Source organism: Corylus avellana, chromosome 10, assembly GCF_965113065.1.
Source record: "Corylus avellana chromosome 10, dhCorAvel1.hap1.2, whole genome shotgun sequence".
Taxonomy (NCBI): domain Eukaryota; kingdom Viridiplantae; phylum Streptophyta; class Magnoliopsida; order Fagales; family Betulaceae; genus Corylus; species Corylus avellana.
Window position 1 is genome coordinate 17,009,618 of NC_142499.1, and position 24,026 is coordinate 17,033,643.

The window sequence follows — 24,026 nt, forward strand, 5'->3', positions numbered from 1 at the left end:
GATTAACTTTTAATGTCTAATCACTTAATAATGAATTATATTACAATTATAAGGAGAAACTAATAAATAACATTTCTCAAAATTAGGTTAAGCACCGCCCATAAGTTTTTCAATTTCAAAGATAATATTTTGTCCACATGATGAAAATACTAAAGAAATTTCAGCTACTTTCCAGAACGTACTGGAGTAGTATTTAGCATGAGGCGAATCAGAAGGCGACAGAGAAGCAGGGGCGACATTTACCAAATGGTGGGCCACAGAAAGTGAAAGATACTAAAAATTCGAGATGGGGCGGCAAAGCTAAGCTTATTAATTAACAAGCTTACACTCCATATATACCCCCCATCTCCTCTGCTTCTTCCACAAAAACAGAGCATTCTCTTTCTCTCTCTCTCTCGCTCTCTGTCAATCCACTGCAGTTAATTAGCACGAGTGATATGGCGAAGGACATTGAGGTTGGAGGGCAAGGTGGGTTCTCCGCCAAGGACTACCACGACCCACCTCCGGCACCGCTGATTGACGCTGAGGAGCTCACCAAGTGGTCCTTCTACAGGGCTATCATTGCCGAGTTCATTGCCACGCTCTTGTTCCTATACATTACTGTCTTGACGGTGATTGGTTACAAGAGCCAGACCGACAAAACCGCCGGCGGCGACGACTGTGGCGGCGTCGGCATTCTTGGCATTGCCTGGGCCTTTGGTGGCATGATCTTCGTCCTTGTTTACTGTACAGCTGGAATTTCAGGTTGGTCCTCTGTCGCATGCTCAAAAACTTATGCGCATAAAATTTGATGTATTTAATCACTTAATTTTAAAATATTAAATTAAATTAAAATAATTGTGCAGGAGGGCACATTAACCCGGCGGTGACATTCGGGCTGTTCCTGGCTAGGAAGGTCTCGCTGGTCCGAGCCATTTTGTACATGGTCGCTCAGTGCTTGGGGGCCATATGCGGATGTGGGCTAGTGAAGGCATTCCAGAGCGCTTACTACAACAGGTACGGCGGCGGAGCCAACGAGCTCGCCGCTGGATACAGCAGAGGCACCGGGTTGGCCGCTGAGATAATTGGTACCTTTGTGCTTGTCTACACAGTCTTCTCTGCCACTGATCCCAAGAGAAGCGCAAGAGATTCCCATGTTCCCGTAAGTACCATATCCAATTTTGAATTTATCTTAAACAAATCAATCAATTTTAATTAATCTTGTTTGTTTGTGAATCACAGGTCTTGGCACCACTTCCAATTGGATTTGCAGTGTTCATGGTTCACCTGGCCACCATTCCGATCACCGGAACTGGTATTAATCCTGCTAGAAGCTTCGGAGCTGCAGTGATCTACAACGAGAACAAGGCATGGGATGACCAAGTATGCACATACCCATCTCGATCTATTTGGTTCCATTTTTTTTTTTTTTGGTTCTCTGGATTTATGTTATACAGTGATGCTAACTTAAAAATTGGGTTTGATTTTAATTTCCAGTGGATTTTCTGGGTCGGACCATTTATTGGTGCTGCCATTGCTGCATTCTATCACCAGTTCATTTTGAGAGCAGCAGCTGCTAAAGCTCTGGGGTCCTTCAGGAGCTCATCCAACATGTAAACTGCCAAAGATGTGTGTCTTGGAAGAGCAATGGCACTTTTTATATGGTCAGGAGGAAGGGAGGGTGTGCAACATTCCTGGAATTTGTACATTAATTATTAAGTTTATGGCAAGGGTGTTCTTCGGTTTACTTCTGTGTTCTGGCACTCATTTTAAATGTGCCTTAATGTTCTTGTGTCTCCTGTTTCCCTTTGCATTTCTTGTACTTTCCTTTTGTCCTGTGTACTCATGATGTTATGGTCGAAATGATCAGCAACTGCTCTGTGTTACTTTCTGTCTATCAATCTTGCTATCTTACCACTTTATTTAGCAAACAAGCAAAGAGGGGTCCCTCAATTAGTCATTGTTGATGCACAAAGATAAATTGGGATACCTAAAGTTTTTAAGTTGTCACTCAGTTACTAAGAGAAGTAAATTTTATATGGAGTATCTCACAATTATTGTTCAAATTATTAAAAAACTCAAACCGCTCATTTAAACATTGTCTTTTTGCGAACTACCAACGGTCATACTCAACCTCCTTCAACACTACCGATCATTAGCAAAAAAACGATTTTTTGTTTTTTTGTTAGCGGAACTCATTAAAATAAACAAAATCTACATACACATGCTTTTTTTTTTTTTTTTTTTTTTTTTTTGGACTTGATAAGCCTCTTTTGCCCTATTATGGAGGTTGTCATTCCTAATTTTAGCAAGCACTTTGAGAAATATCAAATGAAAAGCCCCACATGCGCGCCATGCTTCGTCCAAAGCCTCAATCTTTCTCTCCAGGCTCCACCTCCTCTTACAGCTTCTCTTCGTTACTATGCTTTAGATCCTTATTTTCTTGCTCTCCATTAACCAACTCACCATCCTTTCAACATAATTTACTTTACATTGGGGATCCAAAAATCATCTATAATAAACTCCTTCAATCTATTTGTTTTTAAAAGTTTTGTTTTATTTTTTAGATTTTTTTTAAAAAAAAAATTAGTTTTAATTTTTTTATATATAATTTTAAGATTTTTTTTTTTTAAAAAAAAAAATTATAAAGCGTCACCTACAACAAACAGGACATAGCTAGAGGCAGCAGAAACTAATACTACTATATATTTTTAGGATTGAGATCTACTAAAATTTTCTTTAAATTTGATATTCTCCATTCATAAATTGCAGCCGTTCATTTCATTTAAATATTTAAAATAAGCCATGTTTCAGTTTAATGAGAAAACTACCGAATTTAATCCTTAATAAACTGAAATATGACTTATTTTAGACGCTTATATAAAATACGGCTGAAATGTATAAATTTAAAGATTTCAAATTTAAAGAGAATTCTAGAGATCCCAATCCATATCTTCACGCACCTTTTTGTGTCTCTTAGTCTACAACACTCTCAGCTAACACTTACAGTAAACACACAAGACAGAGGCTTGTGTTCCTTAATTATATAGCAACAAAAGTCAGGATGAGATTGGATCGTTGCCACACATGTAATCGGTCATGAGCTCTGGCAGCTAAGAGACAGAGAGACGTGAGGGAGGTTGCTTGCTGATTCTTGGACGAATGGGGCGGCACAATTAACGGCTACAAAAAAAAATGTGGCTGCTGGAACCTTTAATGTAATACCTCACTTCAAAATCATAAATTAAAATTGTGATCCCAAGTGTAATGATGATCAATCTGGTGGGAAAATGCATGTGGTTACTAAAGAGAAATGATTAGGAAAATGATCATTGAACCCATTAAGTTACAAAAGTTAAAAATAGAAACCCTAATGGGCAGGGGCTCAAGCACACACAACCCCCCACCCCTCCCAAGGCCCAAGTGTTTGGGCTATAAAATGAGGTTTTTGAAGTTAGAGTTTCATTTTGTGCCACCTCAATCTTAAACACTTGACCAACAACACTAAGCTAGAGAGAAGATAGACAGAGAAAGGAAACAATATCATTCTGGATAGGGGTGCAAAGGCGGACGGTTAAAAACCGCCCACTAACCGCTAACCGCCAACCGCCTAACCGCTTAACCGTTTAACCGCATTAACCGCTAACCGCCTAACCGCTATAACCGCCTAGCGGTTAGTGGTTATTGGGTCTACTAACCGTAACCGCTAACCGCTAACCGCTTTTTTATATAATATATTTTTATAATTATAATTATAAAAATATTTATACATATAACATAATCACCTCATCATTAAATCACAATTTTTTAAAAAAAAATAATTAAATCACAATTTGAGTATTAATATATTATCACTATAATTTATATGATTATATCATATAATTACTTGATCATTAAATCACAATTTTTTTTAGAAAAAATAATTAAATCACAATTTGAGTATTAATATATTATCACTATAATTTATATGATTATATCATATGAGATTAATCATTAAATCATTTGATTATATAATAACAAATTATACATATATAATATGACATAACTTATAAGTATACCAATTCATACTAATACAACAATTAAATATCTAGAGACTTATTTCCAATGTATGTTATATATGTTATAAGTCTATATAAGTCTACATATGTATATGAATAATATAAATATATAATATCAATACTTAATCATATGATTCAATGACAATTCAAATACTTTATTCAAGACTTCAAGTGAATCATATTATTAATGTACAATGATGATATGATTCGTATAATATCAAATTAAGTAATTGACATTGGATTAAACAATGACCAATGTGTTACTTATAAACACAATTTAAGTATTAATGTATTATCATTATAATTTTAGTAATTTATATATTATCACTATAATTGATACGATTATATCACATGATGACTTGATCATTAAATCATATGATTATATAATAATAAATAATACATATATAATATGACATAACTCATAAGTCATAAGTCTACAAGTTAATCATATGATTCATGTACAATGATAATCACATTGATTCAATTGAATTAAACAATATATTACTTATAACTACAAGTCTACAATTTAATTAAAGCATTATTAGATACTTTAGGAATTTAGGATTTAGGAGTTTGAACATTACCATTTACCATTAGATATTAAGTTCAATTAAAAGAAAAAAGATTATAAGTAAAGATGATAAGAATTTAAATAATTAACCGGTTATGATTTAATATTTAAGGAAAAATTTTTAAAGTACAAGTAAATGTAAATTTTTGGTCAAATATATTTGATTTTTCAATATAGGCTCTTTTTATAGCAATTGGGCCCAATAAGATATTAAAAATACAAGAAAAAAAAAATGAGGGTAAAAAAAAGCCCTAAAAAATAAGCCCAAAAAAAAAAGAGCCCAATTTTAAAAAAGCGGTTAGCGGGCGGTTATCTATTTCGTTAACCGCTAACCGGCGGTTGCGGTTAGTAAAATCTACTAACCGCTAACCGTAACCGCCTTTGCACCCCTAATTCTGGAAACACGAAAAAGAATGGCATTTTGAGCTATAAGGGGTTTTTGGGGGGTTAGAGTTTCATTTTGTGCTACCCTAATCTTCCCAAACACTCGACCATCAACACTAAGAGAGAAGATCGACAGAGAAATGAAGTGACAAAAAGGTGAGCGATTTGGCCTTATAGAGTTAACCTATATAGTCTTATATATTCGTGCATTTATATGACTTGAACCTAACATGCGACAATTGGACATTTGGACACAACCCACAAATCCAACATGAAATTAGAATATTAGGATTGAAAGATCTAACCCATTTATTTAAATAGGTCAAATTATTATTAACTTATATAATTTTGTACTTATACTTCAACATAATCCATGCGACAAAAAAAAAAAAAAAAACATAATCCAAACTAGACCTTAAAATATGAATTACCACACCCTTACCTGTCCGCCTATTTACGTCCATGCTCATGTAGTCATGCGTCACCATCGGCTCCAGAAGCATGTGATTTTTGTTTTTCTTTCATGTGGGAATCGTTGAAACTTGTTCCTCTGTCTCCCTTTCTTGAACTACCAAAAAAAAAAAAAATCCCTTTGTTGGAAATTTCTTTAAGAGGGCTACGTCCTTAATTAATTAATATCATTTGGCGACCTCAGCTTTAATTAACTTGGCAAAGCATTAAAAATCTGAAAGAAATTGTAAAGAAAATGCCATTTACACATTTTTTTAAACTCTTCTAAATTTCCCAGTCGTGTCATCAATGTTAATTATTATAATTAAATGTGACGTTAACGTATAAATTAATATAAGAGGTGTAATGCATAAAAGACCTGGAAATTAATAAGACAATCGTATAGCTATTTGAAAAGCTATTCATTAATACAAGGCAAAACTACACGACGTCGTATTTTGTAATAATAAACCTTCGAGCCAGAACGTCTCATCCTCATCTCCCCCCCCCCCCCCCCCCCCCCCCAGATTGAAATGCGAAAGAGAATCCATTAATTTCCCACCATTTCTTCATGGACCTTCCATTGCCAATACGCTGAAAGCAACCTCCTCTCTCTCTCTCAAACACATATATTTAAGCTCTTCTTCTCCACTCTTAAAACCGTAGAGTTTCCAATTCCTCTCCTGAAACACTCCAAATTCTTTCTATAATTTGTATTTGCTTTACTTCAATAGTTTCCTCAACTTTATGGTCTTGGCGGGCTTCGAATCTCAACTTTGCTAACAAGTTTTCTCACGTTCAAAATCTCTCTCTCTCTCTCTCTCTCTCTCTCTGAAGTTCTCAACATCACAACGTTGAACTCACAAAAACCTTTAGCCATGGCAGAATTCACTAACCTTTGTTTCTTTCTTCTTATAGTCCTTTCATTTGCAGACCACACCTCGCCTACAGAATATTCTCCTTCTCCTTCTCCTTACATGGATGAAGAAGAGTTTGCTCCATATGGAGTAGAGTATCTCTCACCGGAATATTCTCCTTCTCCATCTCCTTACATGGACGACGAAGAGTTGGCTCCTTCTTACGGAGAAGAGTTTCTCTCACCGGAATATCCTCCTTCTCCTTCTCCTTACATGGGCGAAGAAGCATGGGCTCCAGCTTATGGAGAAGAGTTTCTCTCACCGGAATATTCTCCTTCTCCTTCTCCTTCTCCTTACATGGACGAAGAAGCGTGGGCTCCATATGGAGAAGAGTTTCTCTCACCGGAATATTCTCCTTCTCCTTCTCCTTACATAGACGAAGAAGCGTGGGCTCCATATGGAGAAGCGTTTCTCTCACCGGAATATTCTCCTTCTCCTTCTCCTTCTCCTTACATGGATGAAGAAGCATGGGCTCCATATGGAGAAGAGTTTCTCTCACCGGAATATTCTCCTTCTCCTTCTCCTTCTCCTTCTCCTTCTCCTTACATGGATGAAGAAGCGTGGGCTCCATATGGAGAAGAGTTTCTCTCACCGGAATATTCTCCTTCTCCTTCTCCTTACGTGGACGAAGAAGAGTTGGCTCCAGCATATGGCGAAGAGTTTCTCTCACCAGAATATTCGCCTTCTCCTTCTCTTTACATGGACGAAAAAGCGTTGGCGCTTGAATTTGAAGACAACTCTCTCGCTAAAGCATATCCGTCTCCTCCACCCTCTGAGATTGAGAGCGGTGACTATTACTCTCAGCTTGAAGCCCCCGCCCTCGCTCCGTCCACGGCAGTTCCAGTGATGCCCTTCAATTACAGTGCTGAAGACGATGCAACGGCGGCATTTGAACCAGAATCCGAAGGTTCTTCGGGTAGCAGCGAGGGAAATATGACTGGGTTTATAATTGTTGTTGTTTGTCTTGTTGGATTGGGAGGTTTGTTGTACAAGAAGAGGAAGGATAAGAAGAAAAGCCAAGAGTACAAAGACTATGACTTGGCTAAGAGAGAGGAGCCCTAAAAGCCTATACTCAATTCACCCATTTCCATACTTTATAACGTGGCAATAAAAATTATTATTAGTAATTTATTCAAAATTTAATGATAATTTTTACCGTCACATTATAAAATTAATGTGAATTTAAAAATGTGTGAGCAGAATTCTGTGTAGCATTTCTCGTCTATAAAATTCTATGGCCGCGTTTATATGTATGGGACATCATTAATTTAAGAACAATACTTATTGCCATCGATTTGAAGGAAGGCATGCACCACTTAAATTTTCTGAGCTGGAAAATTGAGTTAGAAGATAATACTTATCCGATAGAAATTTACTACAAATTGGTTTGTTACTAATATATTCATACAAACTTATGTTGTAAAATAACCTGCGTTTATTATCTATTAAAAACCTAAACCCTAAATCCCCCAAATCTTCTAAGTAATTATGCCCCGATATTAAAAAAACACACTCAAATAACTGAACTTCATCAAGAACTGTTGTCATTATGATATATATATATATATATATATATATATATATATATATATATATACTTTAGATGTAGTTTCAACTACACAAATAAATAAATATAAATAAAAAAAAATAAAAAAAAAACACTCGGGACTAAGAATGCTTCAACATTCACACCCTTTTTGACGCATTAGCTAAAGGTTTGTGTCCTTTAATTACTATATCTGTATATGTATCCATAAGAGAAAAACAGCAATTCTCATTTATAACTGAAAAATTTCTTCGGAGATACTGGAGTGGGCCTCAGGAAAGCCCACTAGGATTATCCAAACATGGCATCAAGCCTAGATTCTCCTATATAAAATAAGGCCTAAAAGTCCACAAAGGAAATAGCTACGGGCACTTCATGGCTCTGGCCCAGCCACCCGTGAACGCATGCAGTTGGTCAAAGTATAAAATATAGCATAGATATTGTAAAAAAACAGAAGAATAAAAAACCCAATACAAGCGATTTTAGTAGGGTTAACAACTTTTGACACGACCTGTGAGTTCAACACAAAAATAAAGAGTTAATGTTGGAAAGTTTTGATCCGTTTAATTAAATTTGTCGAATTATAGTTTACCTATATAGTTTTAGAGGACTGTTAGGTGTCCTAAGGATTCTTCTCAAATGATGTGGTTAGCACTATTTTTCCTTTAAATATTTTCAAAGGAGAGAGAATGTAAATTTTCTAAGGAAAAAAATGCTTGCCACATCATTTGAGAAGTATTTTGAAAAGAATCTCTTGGTATGTCTAGCATTATTTATAGTCTTATACCCATGCTTCGACACGACCTCAAACCCGACATGCAACATAATAGTTAGCAATTTTTAACATAACCCGCAAATCTTACATGAACTCAGTACAAAATTAAAGAGTTATGGTTGAAGAATTTAACTAATTTTACTAAATAAGATGAGTTAGAATTGACCCATATAATCTTATACTTACCTTGATACGACCTGAACCCGCCAAGCAAACAAAAATTGCCATCCCTAAAACTTAGGTTGTCGCAGAATTTTCTTTTTAATTGGTTCTTTTTTTTCTTTTTTTTTTAATTGGTTGTTAGTTCGAAATTGAAATAGAAAATTACGAGAAAATCAAAACGACAGCATTTTATGCCTTCTTTTTTTCCTTGTACGATTAAATTGTTCCCGTGGCAAAATCACCTTGCTCTCGTCGTCTTCTTCTATTATATATTCGTCAAGGAAGCTCCCTAGTGAATTCGAGTGTTTGTATTCCGCTTTTCTCTGAAGCTTCTTCACATAAAGCAAGACTGAAGAGGTACGTTCGCGTCCCCATGATTCTCTAACATAATCTGCTATCCTTTCTCACTTGCTCTCTTTCTTTCCTTTAAAATGATGCCTCTTATGGCTCTGTTAACTGAATCAGATCTTTAACTTTGATGGGTTTTGCTCTGTGTAGAACTGTAAATAGATTTCTCTCTGATGTCGCCAGATTTTCTTTTCGCTGTGCTGTAATTCTTTGTGGGTCTTTGAATTGATTATCAGCCCAGTCAGACGAGTTATCTCTTTGTGGTTTTTGGGAAAACTGAGAAAGAAAACAAAATCGGATTCGGATTTCTATCCATTACTGAGCTTTGGGGTGTTGGTAGTGGGGTTAGTTCTCTTGGGTGGAAATCAAATTTGATCCGTTTCCCACATTTACCCTGCAAGCAGAAAAAGCGTTACTCTTGGATCACTTTTGGTTGGAGAAAATTGTTTTTTCGAATTTACTTGAATCTGATTGCTGATGTCATTTTCTATCACCCAGCAGCCATTAGTATGGTTCTGTGTTGTATATCTTATCCTAGCTTTAATATTATTTGGTTGATCTGAAACTAATGGCCTCTTCTAGTGTCAGTTTCTGTAATGTTCATTAGATCGATAATTTTCAGGATTCAATATATCTTATGTGTATATCTTCAATGGATATAGTTTCTGATTAGGTCTCCAAGTTCAAACTAACACTTGTGATGTGTGGAATTGGGTTATCATTGGTTTTTTGGGGCATAGTGTTTTCTCGAATTTGTCGGAATAATAAGGAAGTCCCTTGTAGATTTTGTGTGATATGAGTTTCTATTGTTTTCTATATAGTTCGTGGTTGTAGACTTACCTTGAGGTCTGTGAAATGACGCCTTTTCTCAGTTTTGTTGATCGGATTTGGACCTCAAGGCATTTCCTAACATATAAAAATCGTGCAATTCAGATGGTGTAATCGGTTGGAGTAGTCCGAGTAAATGTAATATAATTTGCTAACTAGGACTTGTATATTGTTGTTCTGCGGTCTTATCCTTTTTCATAGGGCTGATTATCGGATTATGGATCTACAGAAACTATGCACTGTGCTGATCAATTTTGGGTGCAGTGTCTGTTTTAGAAAAACCAACTCCCTCGGTTTTGATGTTCAGTTTTGAAGTTCTTCACCACAACAAAAACTCCCAATGGCTGAGGTGCACATGTGGCAACAACCACTGATAAACTAAGGATTTAGTGTGTAAGGATTTAGGGAAAGCGTTAGCCACACTCGTGCTATTATTCTACATTTGTGCTCTTACTCCAAAAAGACTAGTAAAGTTGCAATTGTAATTTCTTAAAATCACTTATAAAGCTCAGTCTCACATAGTAGGAAATCAATATGAGATTTAATATTCTTGACCACCTTTATAATCTACTTACTCAATAGGGCAACCCTCCCACAGTCCCACCCAATGTGGGTCTAACTTGTTTGGGTGTTACAATCTCCCTATTCAAATTCCTATTGTCCCACTCAATGGAGGCAACCCGCCTATCTAATTTAAGACTAACTTTCTGGGTTATCACAATCTTCTCCAACTTCAATCCCTAATGTCCTTGTCATTCAGTGTTCTAGTGCCACATGGTGCTATTAGATTACTCTGATACCGTATGTAATAACCTAGAAAAAATGCTAACTATATTTGTGTTATTACTTCAAAACAATTAGTCAAGTTACAATCGAAGGTCTCTTATAAAGTTTAGTCTCACCTAACAAGGAACCAATATGAGATTAACTTTTTGGGGTGTTTCATAGTGCACATGTGATGCAGCGTGACTTAGTGGGTTGCAGCGAAGAACATCAATAAACAGCGGATAAATAACTTCAGATCTAGATTCTATCAAAGATCTAAGAATTCTTCTTGACAAAAGCTAGATACTTTCTAGGTTTTGAAGGAAAAGAAAGAAGAATGCTCAACTCTGAGGTTTCTTATACAACAAAATCAATAATCAACATAAACTGATAAATTAGAGGCTATAAGCATGTATTTATAGCCCCAAGACTCATAAATCTAATAAAATATGACATAAATACCTCCAAAACCCTAAACCTAATAAAATAACGAAATATTGACTCCCAAAACCCTAATCCTACTAAAACAAGGAAATAAAGATGGCTTAAGGCAATCGATTGCAGACCGAGCGCTCGATCGTAGTCATAGCGTGCGCTTGATCGCAATACCAGATGCCCGACTGTTATCCAATCTGCATCATTCTCCCTTGGTTGGAGAGAATTCGTCCTCGAATTCGGCCGGTTCTTTCCACGGTCCTTCGGATGCCCAGTCAACTTATTCCACTTGTCGTTCCTCAAGATCAAGACAAAATACCACCCCATAAAAAACGTGACGCTTCTCATCAACGAAATACCTTGATGGTTGTTGTGAAAGCCCCACACACTACTTGGCAATATCTCGGATTTACCGTACTTCTCTCGTTCCTTCTCCCTTCCACGTGCCATGAAAATACTCAAGAACGGGTCAACCATTGTTTCCCTTGTGAACATATAATTTTCCTCATCCGCATAAAACTCACCATAATCTTCGTTAGGCGAATTTAGAAATCAACATAATCAACCTCTTCATCATTAAAATTAGGCACTTCACCTGAAAGGTTTTCATCAACCTCTTCATAATCGTCAATGTCAACCGTGGATTCTTCCTCTTCCAATGGGTCATCTTCTTCGGGATAGAGACCGCCGAACTTGAGAAAAAACCCATCTTTTTTGTTCTCCTCTGTGGGTCTTTCCTCTTCCCATGAGTCATCTTCTTCAGGCTCCTCATCATAGGTCGGTGGAGAATTCCAATCCACGAATTCTTGCAAAGGATCTTCAACATCTTCATGTGTGAACTCTTCATCAATGAACTCGGATTCCTGAAACTCTTCATCCACAAATTCCCTTTCCTCCTCCACAGAATCTGGATTTGGTTGATGGATTTGAGGCTCGCGAATAATGGTCAAGTTGGCCTGTTGCAGCATCTCCGTCTCAATCCATGCCCTCCGTCGTTGAGATTGCGTCCTACGAGCGACAACCGCATTATCTTCATCCACAAAGTGTGGAGTTGTTTGATGGTGACGAACTTTAGGGCCACCCATGTTGTTAACTCGGGTCGTGAAGGCCTCTATTTGTTTCCGCAGTATCTCCACATCATCCTTCATGCATTGCCAACGAATCGCCGATTGATTCATCATCTTTGCCGCCTCCCTAGGCACCCTCTTTTATCCGAACTTTTCTATCTTTTCTTTTTGGGTGTCGAGCTTGACGCCTACGTCCCGTGATATAGCATGGGCTTGTGCCGTTGGAAATTTCTTCCGCACTCCGCGCCCCGCATAAGGATTGACAGGTTCAACCTCAACGATAAATTTGTCTCCCACCTCCGCATACCGCAGTCTTGGTTGACGACGACGAGCGCTCGGACCATCCATGTTGGCCAAGTGATCGGTAGGGACCCCGTGTTGAGTGCGCGCACGCTCCTTTTTCCGCACTGTTAGACCACCAAATCTCTCCTCCATGTGCCACAAATGAATCGCCGGTTGCTCCTTACGTGCTGCCTCCGTGCGCACATGCACTTCGTTCATGTCTGCCAGACGGTTGCTCCTCCCCATTCATAGAATGTTAACTTGAGCTCTGATACCAATTGATGCAGCGTGACTTATTTGGTTGCAGCGAAGGACATCAATAAGCAGCGGATAAATAACTCCAGATTTAGATTCTATCAAACATCTAAGAATTCTTCTTGACAAAAGCTAGATACTCTCTAGGTTTTGAAGGAAAAGAAAGAAGAACGCTCAATTCTGAGGTTTCTTATTCAACAAAATCAATAATCAATATAAACTGATAAATTAGAGGTTATAAGCATGTATTTATAGCTCCAAGACTCATAAACCTAATAAAATATGACATAAATACCCCCAAAACCCTACACCTAATAAAATAACGAAATATTAACTCCCAAAACCCTAATCCTACTAAAGCAAGGAAATAAAGACGGCTTAATCTAATTAAAATGCGAAAAACAACATAATGGTCCTGCGTGCGCTCGATCACAGCATGCGGGCGATCGATTGCAGACCGAGCGCTGGATCGCAGTCACAGCGTACGCTCGATCGCAGTCCCACATGGAATTATTGCCTCGATTCAAAATCTATAACCATCATGGGCTTCCCTCAGTCCTAGTCTGTTCTCTATTCTGCTGTATTCTTGCAAGTTGCATCACTTCTCCACCACAATCTCATTCCTAAACTCCTCTATCCTCTCACTCCAAACTCAGTCATATCCACTCTCTCACAATTGATTAACTCATTGTCGCCTCTCAAACTTGAAGCTCTGATCAGCCCAACTCTACATTGTTTCATACAAATCTGATGTGAATGACATCTAGATTCTAGCCCAATTCCACCATCCTCCACTGACTGACTGCATCAACAACTAACCACGACGACTCTGAGTTAGTTAGCCTCCAGCCTTGTGGTTCGGTTGGTCATTTTCTAAAACTGAAGGGCACGTTCAGTAGTCGGAATTCCCTCAAACTGTTGGAACCGATTGATCACAGTCTCACAGCCTGTACTTTGTTTAAGAATCTCTTTCTTTAATTTTCTTGTCCGAAGAAACTGGAGCTTAAGTCTTTGCTCTTTGTTCCTATGATTATTTAGATTTCTACTATCATATTTCAAGACATAAATTTTAATTAAATAATGATGTAATCTAGGGAAGGATTACGAGTTAAGATTTAAATTTGCTTAAATAGGTTTTTTTTTTTTTTTGGTTTAGCATGTCCATTTTTCAAGATCTAGTTGCCATTATGTGTACTCTGGTTCAACTATGCCTGTAGTGGTTGAAAGGATGTTATCAAACATGAAAAGTTGTATTTATTATGTTATCTACTGGGTAGAAATGGCCAAAATTCGTGAAATATTATCTAGATCCTCTCTTGCACGTGGCTTAATGAACTGTAATAAGGAAATTTGCAAATTTGTAGTTTTTCCAAATGCAAAATTTACCTTTACTTAACTTCGTCTTTTTAGATTGATTGCTTTGTATCATTTGAGAACGTAGAAACCATTAACTAATTTCTTTTTAGCCATATATTGGGTACTATACAGTGAATTTAAATCTCAAAAGTCCTAGTAGGCTCTAACCAGTTCAACCAGTTCAGTCTATACACTTTTGCTATCAGCTGGTTATATTATGCACCAAAGAAGATGTTTATGCTGTAGCGTAAAGGATTTTCTTGATGGCTTTTGGTCGCAGTTTAAATCTGTCAATTTTATTCTTAGAACTTAATGTAGTTATTTCCAGGAAAGCATGGCATCCAATAGGGCTCAAGGTGGAATCCAACAATTGCTAGCTGCAGAACAAGAAGCTCAACACATCGTCAATGCTGCCAGAAGTGGTAATCTTGCTGTTCTTTATCCGGATATGTGCACATTTTAATGTTATCTATATCTCGTTCCTTGGATATATCTTTATCAATCTGTGTCTATTTGTACACCGACTGTGTATATGTTTGATGTGTATAAGTAATGCTTAATTGTTTGACTTAAAAAACAAGAAGTTTTTTCTTTGCTGGACTATCAAATTTTTCTTGTCATGTGGAAGGATGAATTCATAGTTTTAGAAGGCATGAGTTATGTGAGTTAATGTGTTTATTAAAAAAAAAATACATTTTCTGAGATAAGATGGCACTTCTATTTATTTCTTCTTCTTCGTTTTGTTCCTTTTTTCTCTTTTGGTTGTTACACCCCCGCTTTCCTGAAATTTGATTCCTAATTGGTTTGGGACTTTGTTTTCTGTTGTTAGCAAAAATGGCTAGGTTGAAACAAGCCAAAGAAGAGGCTGAAAAGGAGATAGCTGAATATCGAAACCAAATGGAGCTCGAGTTCCAGAGGAAAGTCGCAGAGGTTTGTATATGTTGTTAAAACTGATTCATAGTGTTCTATTTTCCCTGGAGAAAAAAAGAAAAAATAACAAAAAAAAAAAAAAAAAAAACAACAACTGCTCATGGTGTTGACTAGGTCAAGGCATTGTGAGTTCTATGCTTTGATGGTTTATTAATCTCATTTTGATGTGTGCCTTGAGATCCTTAGCAGGAAATGATAACTTCAAATAGTGAATTAGCAATGGTTTTATAATGCGAATCTATTTCTAAATCTTGCTTCTTTTTCTTCTCCCTCTCTTTCTTTTTCTATTTCTTTTTCCTTCCATAACAGAGCAGCGGAGATTCAGGTGCAAATGTTAAGCGGCTTGAACAAGAGACAGACGCGAAGATCCATCACCTGAAAACAGAAGCTGCAAGAATATCACATGATGTTGTTAGCATGCTTCTGAAGCATGTGACGAGTGTGAAAAACTAAGTATGTGGATGGTAAAGGTGATATTTGCAAACTCCTAAATCTTGTTAATTTTGGACTGCTTCATCCTGGACCTTAGATTTCCTGCGTGCTGTGGATACGATTCTTCTTCTTGTTCTGGTGATTGTTATGTTGTCTACTCTACTTAATCCATCAAATAAAATAATGTTTTCTTTGTTAGAAATAATAATAATATCTCTGATATTGTAGCCATGGATTACCAAGTGATTTTTATAATGAGGATTGAGGAACTTTCCTTTTATCGTAATGCATGCACTTTGGGCTAGATTACCAAGTGATTTTTATAGTGGTCCCTGTAGGGCTGTTCAAAATAGCGTCTCAACTGAAACCGACCAAAATCGGTTGGTTCCATCCATATTGGGGTTGGGGGTCGGAAGAAAATATCACTTCCGAAGGGGTATCGGTTTGAAATTGATCCATATCGACCGTTCCATATTGAATTGACTGACCAAAGCTTAGGCCTCTGTTTTATTTTTGGTATATTATTGTATTGAATTGTGAATCCATGTTCCACGTGGGGTGTCGTACTGTTGGTAGACATGTCCAGAATCAATCTTCCAAGAATTTTCTGTAGATGCCACATTCTGCGTCAACCATCCCCTCCTGCTCCAGCATTTGCTAGACACGGAGAAACACCAACACTGTTTCATCACAATATTAGCTGATATGTTCCATTTGCTCAAACCGCAAGCCAAGCTTTTTAAACTAAGCTATCAAACCAACGCTAATAGGCTCTTAAGAAGCCCTTGAACTCACCAATGCAGGATAATTTCGCCATTAATGTGTAATAATATCAGTGCAACAAAAATTGTAACTAGTTTTAAGTGTTAACCTAGCTACTACTGTAGATATCACTTCCTGAGACCAAGCGAGACTAATAACAACTTTATGGGATCTAAACTCTGATAATCTTATTTGAAAGTTTATTGGTATCCGGAGAGAGAAATCAAATTTCTTTTATGATATCCGAAATTACACCCTGTAAATCAAGTTTTAAAATGTATTTATACGAGAAGAGTAGTATTGCTGCACGTTAACAAACTTGGAATTGAATAAAGCAGTAAAAATATTCCCTCTTATTGAAACATTCTATTGTTAGTCAATTCAGACTCATGGTTAACCACTTCCCATATTGCTATTGATCGCCTTAAACAGTTAAATCAACACTTATTTCAAAAAGAAAAAATATGCTTTAAACAATTTTGCAAAATAAACCAATGGGACTTTTCTGTAATACTGCATTTTGGTCAATTTCCAAATTAAAGTTCACTATATATGAGAAAACCTTTTATCAGGACCATCTTGATAATATCTTCTTTACAGCCCCCAATTAATAACCGACACATAAATAAAAACATAAAAAGTGCACAAAAAAAGTTGGACCAAAATACACAAGATTTCAGGCTAATAAAATCTCTAAAGGATTAATCTTCTACTTCTAGATTATAGTTTTGAATCAAAAAACAAGTTTTGAGGCATTAGAAACAAGTTTTGAAGCATTAAAAACGGGTTTTGGGGCATTAGAAACGGGTTTCGAAGCGGGTCACGGCCGGCGGGGTTTGAGGCGTTCGCCGCTAGCCAGACCCATGGGTCCATCGAGACCCATGTCCTGGGTCTGACTTGGGTCTTGCCAGCTACAGGTTTTTTTTCTCTGATTTAGTGTGATTGTTCTTACTTTTATTTTTTGCATTTTTCTTAAATTGATGATGTGTCACATAATAATTAGATGCTATAAAATTGGTGTTATTAGGATGGACTTGATAATAGGGACTATATATATATATATATATATATATATATATATAGAGAGAGAGAGAGAGAGAGAGAGAGAGAGCAATAGTGTCGTATGTAGGCTATATAACCTAGTTAAGTGGGCCACCTCCTCTGACATCATTAAATAGCATTTCCACTCCATTTCTTGTTGCCGTTTTATTTGCGAAAAAGAGAAGGAAGAGCCGTCAATACGTCCAAAATAAAATAAAGGAAACCTTTTATCAGGACCATCTTCATAATATCTTCTTTACAGCCCCCAATCAATAACCGACACATAAGCAAAAACATAAAAAATGCACAAAAATAAGTTGGACCAAAATACACAACATTTCAGGGTAATAAAATCTCTAAAGGGTTAACCTTCTACCTCTAGATTTTAGTTTTGAATCCAAAAACAAATTTTGAGGCATTAGAAACAAGTTTTGAAGCATTATAAACGGATTTTTGAGCATTAAAAACGGGTTTCGAAGCGGGTCACGGCCGGCGGGGTTTGAGGCGTTCACCGCTAGCCAAACCCATGGGTCCATCGAGACCCATGTCGTGGGTCTGACTTGGGTCTTGCCAGCTACAGGTTTTTTTTCTCTGATTTAGTGTGATTGTTCTCACTTTTATTTTTTGCATTTTTCTTAAATTGATAATGTGTCACATAATAATTAGATGCTGTAAAATGGGTGTTATCAGGATGAACTTGATAATAGGGACTATATATCTATATATATATATATAGAGAGAGAGAGAGAGAGAGAGAGAGAGAGAGAGAGAAAGAGAGAGAGAGAGAGAGAGAGAGAGCAATAGTGTCGTATGTAGGCTATAACCTAGTTAAGTGGGCCACTTCCTCCGACATCATTAAATAGCATTTCCACTCCATTTCTTGTTGTCGTTTTATTTGAGAAAAAGAGAAGGAAGAGCCGTCAATACGTCCAAAATAAAATAAAGGAAACCTTTTATCAGGACCATCTTGATAATATCTTCTTAACAGCCCTCAATCAATAACTGATACATAAGCCAAAACATAAAAAGTGCACAAAAATAAGTTTGACCAAAATACACAAGATTTCAAGGTAATAAAATTTCTAAAGGGTTAACCTTCTACCTCTAGATTTTAGTTTTGAATCCAAAAACAAGTTTTGAGGCATTAGAAACGGGGTTTTGGGGCATTAGAAACGGGTTTTGAAGCGGGTCACGGCCAGGGGAGTTTGATGCGTTCACCGCTAGCCAGACCCATGAGTCTAGCGAGACCCACGTCGTGGGTCTGATTTGGGTCTTGCCAGCTACAGGTTTTTTCTTTTTCTTTTTCTTTTTCTGATTTAGTGTGATTGTTTTTACTTTTATTTTTTACATTTTTCTTAAATTGATGATGTGTCACATAATAATTAGATGCTATAAAATGGGTGTTATGAGGATGGACTTAATAATAGGGACTATATATCTATCTATATATATATATATATAGAGAGAGAGAGAGAGAGAGAGAGCAATAGTGTCGTATGTAGGCTATATAACCTAGTTAAGTGGGCCACTTCCTCCGACATCATTAAATAGCATTTCCACTCCATTTCTTGTTGCCGTTTTATTTGCGAAAAAGAGAAGGAAGAGCCGTCAATACGTCCAAAATAAAATAAAGGAAAATCCAAGGTCAGTTTCGGGTAAATCCTGTTGGACGACAGATCACGTGCAGGATGAGTGTCATTGAAAGGAGTGGTCCCCACAAGTCATCGTCATTGCCTCTCCACCGAGTAAGCCTCCCTATCAGCTTTCTTTTTTCCCGGATCTGGCTCTCCAGATGTTCTCAAGTATTTCAACAAAGACAGAATCGGTGGTTTCAAATTAGAAAAAATATATATATATATATTATATTTAAGACAGCTCACATTTTCTAAAATAACTTTCATAAAATCTTACCTATAATTAAATCACCATTTATCCATACTGTACGTACGTGATAGTTGAGAGATTTGCATGATTGCCCAGTAGTTCCAACCTATATACATGCATTGAACTCTTTATGTTTGGATTCAATGGATTTGGAATCAAACAAAATGGATCATGATCTTGGAAATGGTCCCACCATTTTGCAGGATTGGACGAATGAGGTTTGGGTTTTGGAAGATCTGGACAGCCCCAGTGCCAGTCAGTGTGGGTTGGATTGAGAGCAGCAAAGAGGAGAGTGCATTGTGGGTGAAATGAAAGGCCATTTGATTTGACCACACTCATTGACTCGATCACATCATTTTAAGTAAAGGCCAAACTCCAGACACCAGACAGCTCTGAGTCTTTGAGCAAATTGCCACGTGATCCCCATGCAATCGCCGGTTTACAATTTCTAGGACATGTTTTTTCTTGCCTACCAACCAAATAAGTATAGTATAGACTATAGAGTGTATAAATAAATAAAACCTAATTAAGCTATGCTGTGAGCCTGTGATGCTGTCTAGTGTCTAGTGGGTTGAATGGAGAGGCCACAACCCAGAAGCAACCAATTATATGCTTGCCAAGTGGGCTGCTACTTTGAATCCATTAATCTATATGTATATATATATATATAGGATCTACTGTCGTACAAAACCTAACCTATTTCCTTTTCTAAAGCTTACGTAGATTCCTATTCTTTTACTATTTTGTGTGTGTGTGTGTGTTTTTTTTTTTGTTTTTTAACTTTTAGTTCTCTAGATCTTACTCTATGCACACATGATGGTCATAAAGTTATTTTGGATTATATATATTAGTCCTAATCTTAACCTCTGGAATAAAGATCTAGAGAAAATTACCATCTTTTACCTCAACTGTAAATTCCAGTGCTCTCTAGAGAAGGGGGGGTCAACGACTCAACAAGTTTAAAAGAAATAGCAAGAAAAGTAAAAGGGAATGGATGGTTTTCAAATGATCTGATCATTTTATCAACTGTTTTAGGGTGTTTGATCGCCCTCTCAATATCGATTGAGAGTGTCCAAATCGCTCCAAACATATGTTTTTAGAGTAGTCCGGCCACTTCTACTGTATTCTAAGAAATGATTAACTACCTCTAAAAAATATGGTCCTCTAAAATGGTCAACCATCCCAAAACATCTGGAGTGGCCAAACCAGTAACCACACTAAGAGCGTGTATATATATATATATATATATATATGAAAAATAGAATTTTTAAATCAAAAATTTTTTTTTTTCTTTTGAACTTTTGTTAAAAGTTCATTTTAACTATTTTTAAGTTTTTTAACCCTTAAAAGCACTTCAATTCTTTTTTTATCAAACTAATACTTTTTTTTTTTAAACAAAATTTTTAAATGTTAAACGCACTTTTAAATACTCAAACTCAACTCAAACAAACCGTAAGCTTGACCACCTCTTTGAGCCTTACTTTTTCTTGGTTATTTTTTTAACACATGAACTCCTTCTGTGCCGTTCTCTAGAGATCATCGCCAGCCCTAATTATTTTAGGGTCAACGTATACAGTAACATGTACGGTTTCCAACTATTCAAACCCCAGAATAGATTAAACCCCACAATTTCATTTCTAGCTTTTTCTTCGATCTACCAAATTCATTAGTTTCAGGTTCTAAAGGTCAAATACGGTTGATCTTTTTAACTTATTCCGTACGTTATAAGTTTGATCAATCTGGAGAATCATACGGAACTTACGTGAGATTCATTGTGTAATACATTGATTACAATGAGTCTGGTCCCACTAGAGTATAGCCAGTCCCACAGTTATTGTGCTTCAGTACTTTGAGGTTCCAACGGTCCAAACCAAACTGTAAAAAATGGCGACTATCCACGTTCTTCCATCGTCACCAACATAATCCCACTCCCACCTCCAGACTCAGCAAACAATAACACAAACACGAAGCACCTTCACATTCACACCAGTCCATGATCCCACTGATCCAAACGCACCATCAAAACCCAATCCAACCATGCAAATCCTCGCCACCCTTTCTGCAGGGTTTTCCATATCTCTACCTCTTTTTCCACTTCTTCTGCTTCTGTGCTCCACTACCGCATCTGGGTTCGGATCAATGGGACCGATCTCCACTGCATTCGGCGAAGACGGTTTCTTCTGCGCCATAGACGCAAGCGGCAAGCAGAACGTAATTTGTTGGGGAAAGAACAGCTCTTCTTCGTCACCATCATCATCGTCTTCCGCCTCTCCCTATTTCAACAACATTCCCGCAATGGCAGCTCTCTCCGGCGGCGAAGGATTTCTTTGTGGCATTTTAGCTAACACTTCACAAGCGTATTGTTGGAGCTCAACCAGTTCAGGTATAGATCTCATACCTTCAATATATCGAACAACTGCTTATTCGCATATAGCCGCGGGCAAGAATCACGTTTGTGCTATTAGAGGCTCTTATTACTCTGATCATGATTCGGGTACCGTTGACTGTTGGGAAATCGTGAAAAACTCCAATAATAGCTTGAGTTCTAAACAGAGTACTCTGTTTTATAATCAGTCTATTAGCAGCCTTGTTTTCACAAAAGTTGTGTCTGGCGAAGGCTTCAGTTGTGGTGGGGTTAGAGAAGGAGGGATTGTTTGTTGGGGACCAAACTCGGCGAGTTTGGGGGTTTCCGGTATATCGGAGAATTTCCTAGTTTTAGCTCCAGGAAGAGGTGCTCTTTGTGGGATTTTGGAAATGTCTAATGAGGTGAAATGTTGGGGTGATTACGATTCACATGTTTCTCCTCCGGTTGGGATTCAGTTTGTGGCTTTGACTGCTGGTGCTAAACATTTTTGTGGTATCCGTGAGGACAATCATGGGGTGGAGTGTTGGGGGATCTTTAATTCGTCATCGGTTCCAAAGGGTTATGGGTTTATGGCAATAGCTTCATCTGATATCGTTAGTTGTGGCATTAGAGAGGATGATTTGGTTCTTGATTGCTGGTTTGTGGATTCCCCCTCACCCCCTGATTTTGATCCTCCATTGGAATTGTGCAGTCCGGGTCTTTGTACTCCTGCTTCTTGCAGTGAAGGGCAATTTGCTTACAATGCAACCATTCTTAATGAGCCAGATTTGACGAGCTTGTGTGTCCGAAAAGATCTAAATATTTGTTCACCTTGTGGCTCAAATTGTTCTGAAGGTTTCTTCTTGTCTAGTTCGTGTACTGTCAATGCTGACAGAGTTTGCACCGCTTGCTCTCTTTGCCAGAACAGCTCCTGTTGGGATGTTTGTCAACTTCAATCATCTCACGACATGCAGCAGAAGCATTGGCATCACTTGCATAGACTAGTGCTCATTATTGGGTCTTCTGTTTCAGGTTTATTATTCCTCTTAGTTGGTTGGTGTGTTCTTCCCCGTGTGATTCCCAACCGTAAAGAAGAAGGCACCAAAAGACAATTCAAATCTTGCATGGGCAAACCGGAGTTGGAAACTGACACTATTGCAGATTCTCAGCCTCCTCCTTCTGTGACACCCTGTCCTGGGATGGCTCAGGTCTTCCGACTCTCAGAGCTAAAGGATGCTACTAATGGGTTCAAGGAGTTTAATGAGCTTGGCAGGGGAAGCTATGGTTTTGTTTATAAAGCTGTCCTAGCAGATGGGCGTCAAGTTGCAGTCAAAAGGGCAAACGCAGCCACAATAATCCACACAAACAACCGTGACTTTGAGATGGAGTTGGAAATCCTTTGCAAAATCCGGCATTGCAATATTGTGAACTTGTTGGGTTATTGCTCAGAAATGGGAGAGAGGCTGCTGGTTTATGAGTACATGCCACACGGGACACTTCACGACCATCTCCACGGTGGGCTTTCTCCTCTGAATTGGGGCCTCCGGTTGAAGATTTCAATGCAAGCTGCGAAGGGTCTTGGGTACCTTCACAAGGAACTTGTGCCTCCAATTGCCCATCGAGATGTCAAGACCTCAAACATTCTCTTGGATTCAGATTGGGGTGCAAGAATTGCAGACTTTGGGCTTATCACTTCAAATGATGACAAGGATCTTAGTGGAGATTTAGAAAGGGATGTTCACAAGTTTGGGATTGTGCTGCTAGAAGTTGTTAGTGGAAGAAAAGCATATGACACAGACTACACACCTCCAAGCATAGTTGAGTGGGCTGTGCCCTTGATTAGACAGGGGAAGGCAGCTGCTATATTTGATCGGTATGTAGCACTTCCAAAAAATGTTGAGCCTCTGCTTAAACTGGCTGATGTGGCTGAGCTTGCTGTGAGGGAAAATCCTAGTCAGCGTCCAAGCATGTCAGATTTGGCATCTCGGTTGGAGCAAATTGTCAAAGATGGATTGATCTTATAGCATCATTTTTGGAACAAACATTGGAGACATCTAAGTATGACAGCAGCTTCGGTGCAGTACTGCTCTTCCGCAATTGTACATTTGTTAAGAGCTTTTTATACATGATGTTGCTTAATGCTTTCTCCCTTGTGCTTATTATTTCACTTGTCATTACGAGGCTAAGAAGATGCAATTGTTGCACCATTTTTTTTTTTTTTTTTTTTCTTGGTAGTTCACTCAATATTCAATAATCCCTCTATCCCAGCCGTCTTCGGCGTCTTCGGTTTAAATTCGCACTTTTTCAAATAAGCACCCTCTACCCTTCTTATAGAAATCATAGATTTTTCATTCCTATTTTAGATTGTATTGCGATATCTTTTAAAAATGCAGATTATTATTGCAAAATCACAATCTCAAATGCACCCTAACGTATAAGTAGTTCTCTGCATAAC

At 37.6% G+C, this 24,026-nt stretch overlaps 3 protein-coding genes across 4 annotated transcripts; all 3 read left to right on the plus strand.

The window, feature by feature from the left end:
• The first annotated feature begins 337 nt into the window (after positions 1-337).
• LOC132192267 (aquaporin PIP2-2) lies at positions 338-1,874 on the plus strand. Its single transcript, XM_059607545.2, has 4 exons — positions 338-744; positions 846-1,141; positions 1,222-1,362; positions 1,477-1,874. The coding sequence occupies exons 1-4, from the start codon at positions 438-440 to the stop codon at positions 1,594-1,596; spliced, it is 864 nt and encodes a 287-aa protein (XP_059463528.1). The 5' UTR covers positions 338-437; the 3' UTR covers positions 1,597-1,874.
• Positions 1,875-9,089: 7,215 nt separating this feature from the next.
• Positions 9,090-15,771, plus strand: LOC132162105 (V-type proton ATPase subunit G). 2 transcript variants are annotated; one of them, XM_059572361.2, is made up of 4 exons: positions 9,090-9,199; positions 14,507-14,600; positions 15,008-15,108; positions 15,418-15,771. In XM_059572361.2, the coding sequence occupies exons 2-4, from the start codon at positions 14,513-14,515 to the stop codon at positions 15,559-15,561; spliced, it is 333 nt and encodes a 110-aa protein (XP_059428344.1). In that variant the 5' UTR covers positions 9,090-9,199; positions 14,507-14,512; the 3' UTR covers positions 15,562-15,771. The 2 variants fall into 2 exon arrangements, with proteins under 2 accessions (XP_059428344.1, XP_059428345.1); XM_059572362.2 differs by having other exon boundaries at positions 9,109-9,199; positions 14,497-14,600.
• A 5,313-nt stretch (positions 15,772-21,084) lies between these two features.
• On the plus strand, positions 21,085-23,769 carry LOC132161645 (CRINKLY4 related 1). Its single transcript, XM_059571809.2, has one exon. It carries the CDS (start codon positions 21,265-21,267, stop codon positions 23,593-23,595), a length of 2,331 nt encoding a protein of 776 aa, XP_059427792.2. The 5' UTR covers positions 21,085-21,264; the 3' UTR covers positions 23,596-23,769.
• Positions 23,770-24,026: the final 257 nt, after the last annotated feature.

Bases quoted from the DNA above. Each gene is read 5' to 3' on its own strand.
- LOC132192267 (XM_059607545.2), top strand. From the start codon at position 438: ATGGCGAAGGACATTGAGGTTGGAGGGCAAGGTGGGTTCTCCGCCAAG. The intron at 1,142-1,221 runs GTAAGTACCATA...TGTGAATCACAG, and splicing joins CAAGAGATTCCCATGTTCCC to GTCTTGGCACCACTTCCAAT. The intron at 1,363-1,476 runs GTATGCACATAC...TTTAATTTCCAG, and splicing joins ACAAGGCATGGGATGACCAA to TGGATTTTCTGGGTCGGACC.
- LOC132161645 (XM_059571809.2), top strand. From the start codon at position 21,265: ATGCAAATCCTCGCCACCCTTTCTGCAGGGTTTTCCATATCTCTACCT.
- LOC132162105 (XM_059572361.2), top strand. From the start codon at position 14,513: ATGGCATCCAATAGGGCTCAAGGTGGAATCCAACAATTGCTAGCTGCA. The intron at 14,601-15,007 runs GTAATCTTGCTG...TTCTGTTGTTAG, and splicing joins CGTCAATGCTGCCAGAAGTG to CAAAAATGGCTAGGTTGAAA. The intron at 15,109-15,417 runs GTTTGTATATGT...CTTCCATAACAG, and splicing joins TCCAGAGGAAAGTCGCAGAG to AGCAGCGGAGATTCAGGTGC.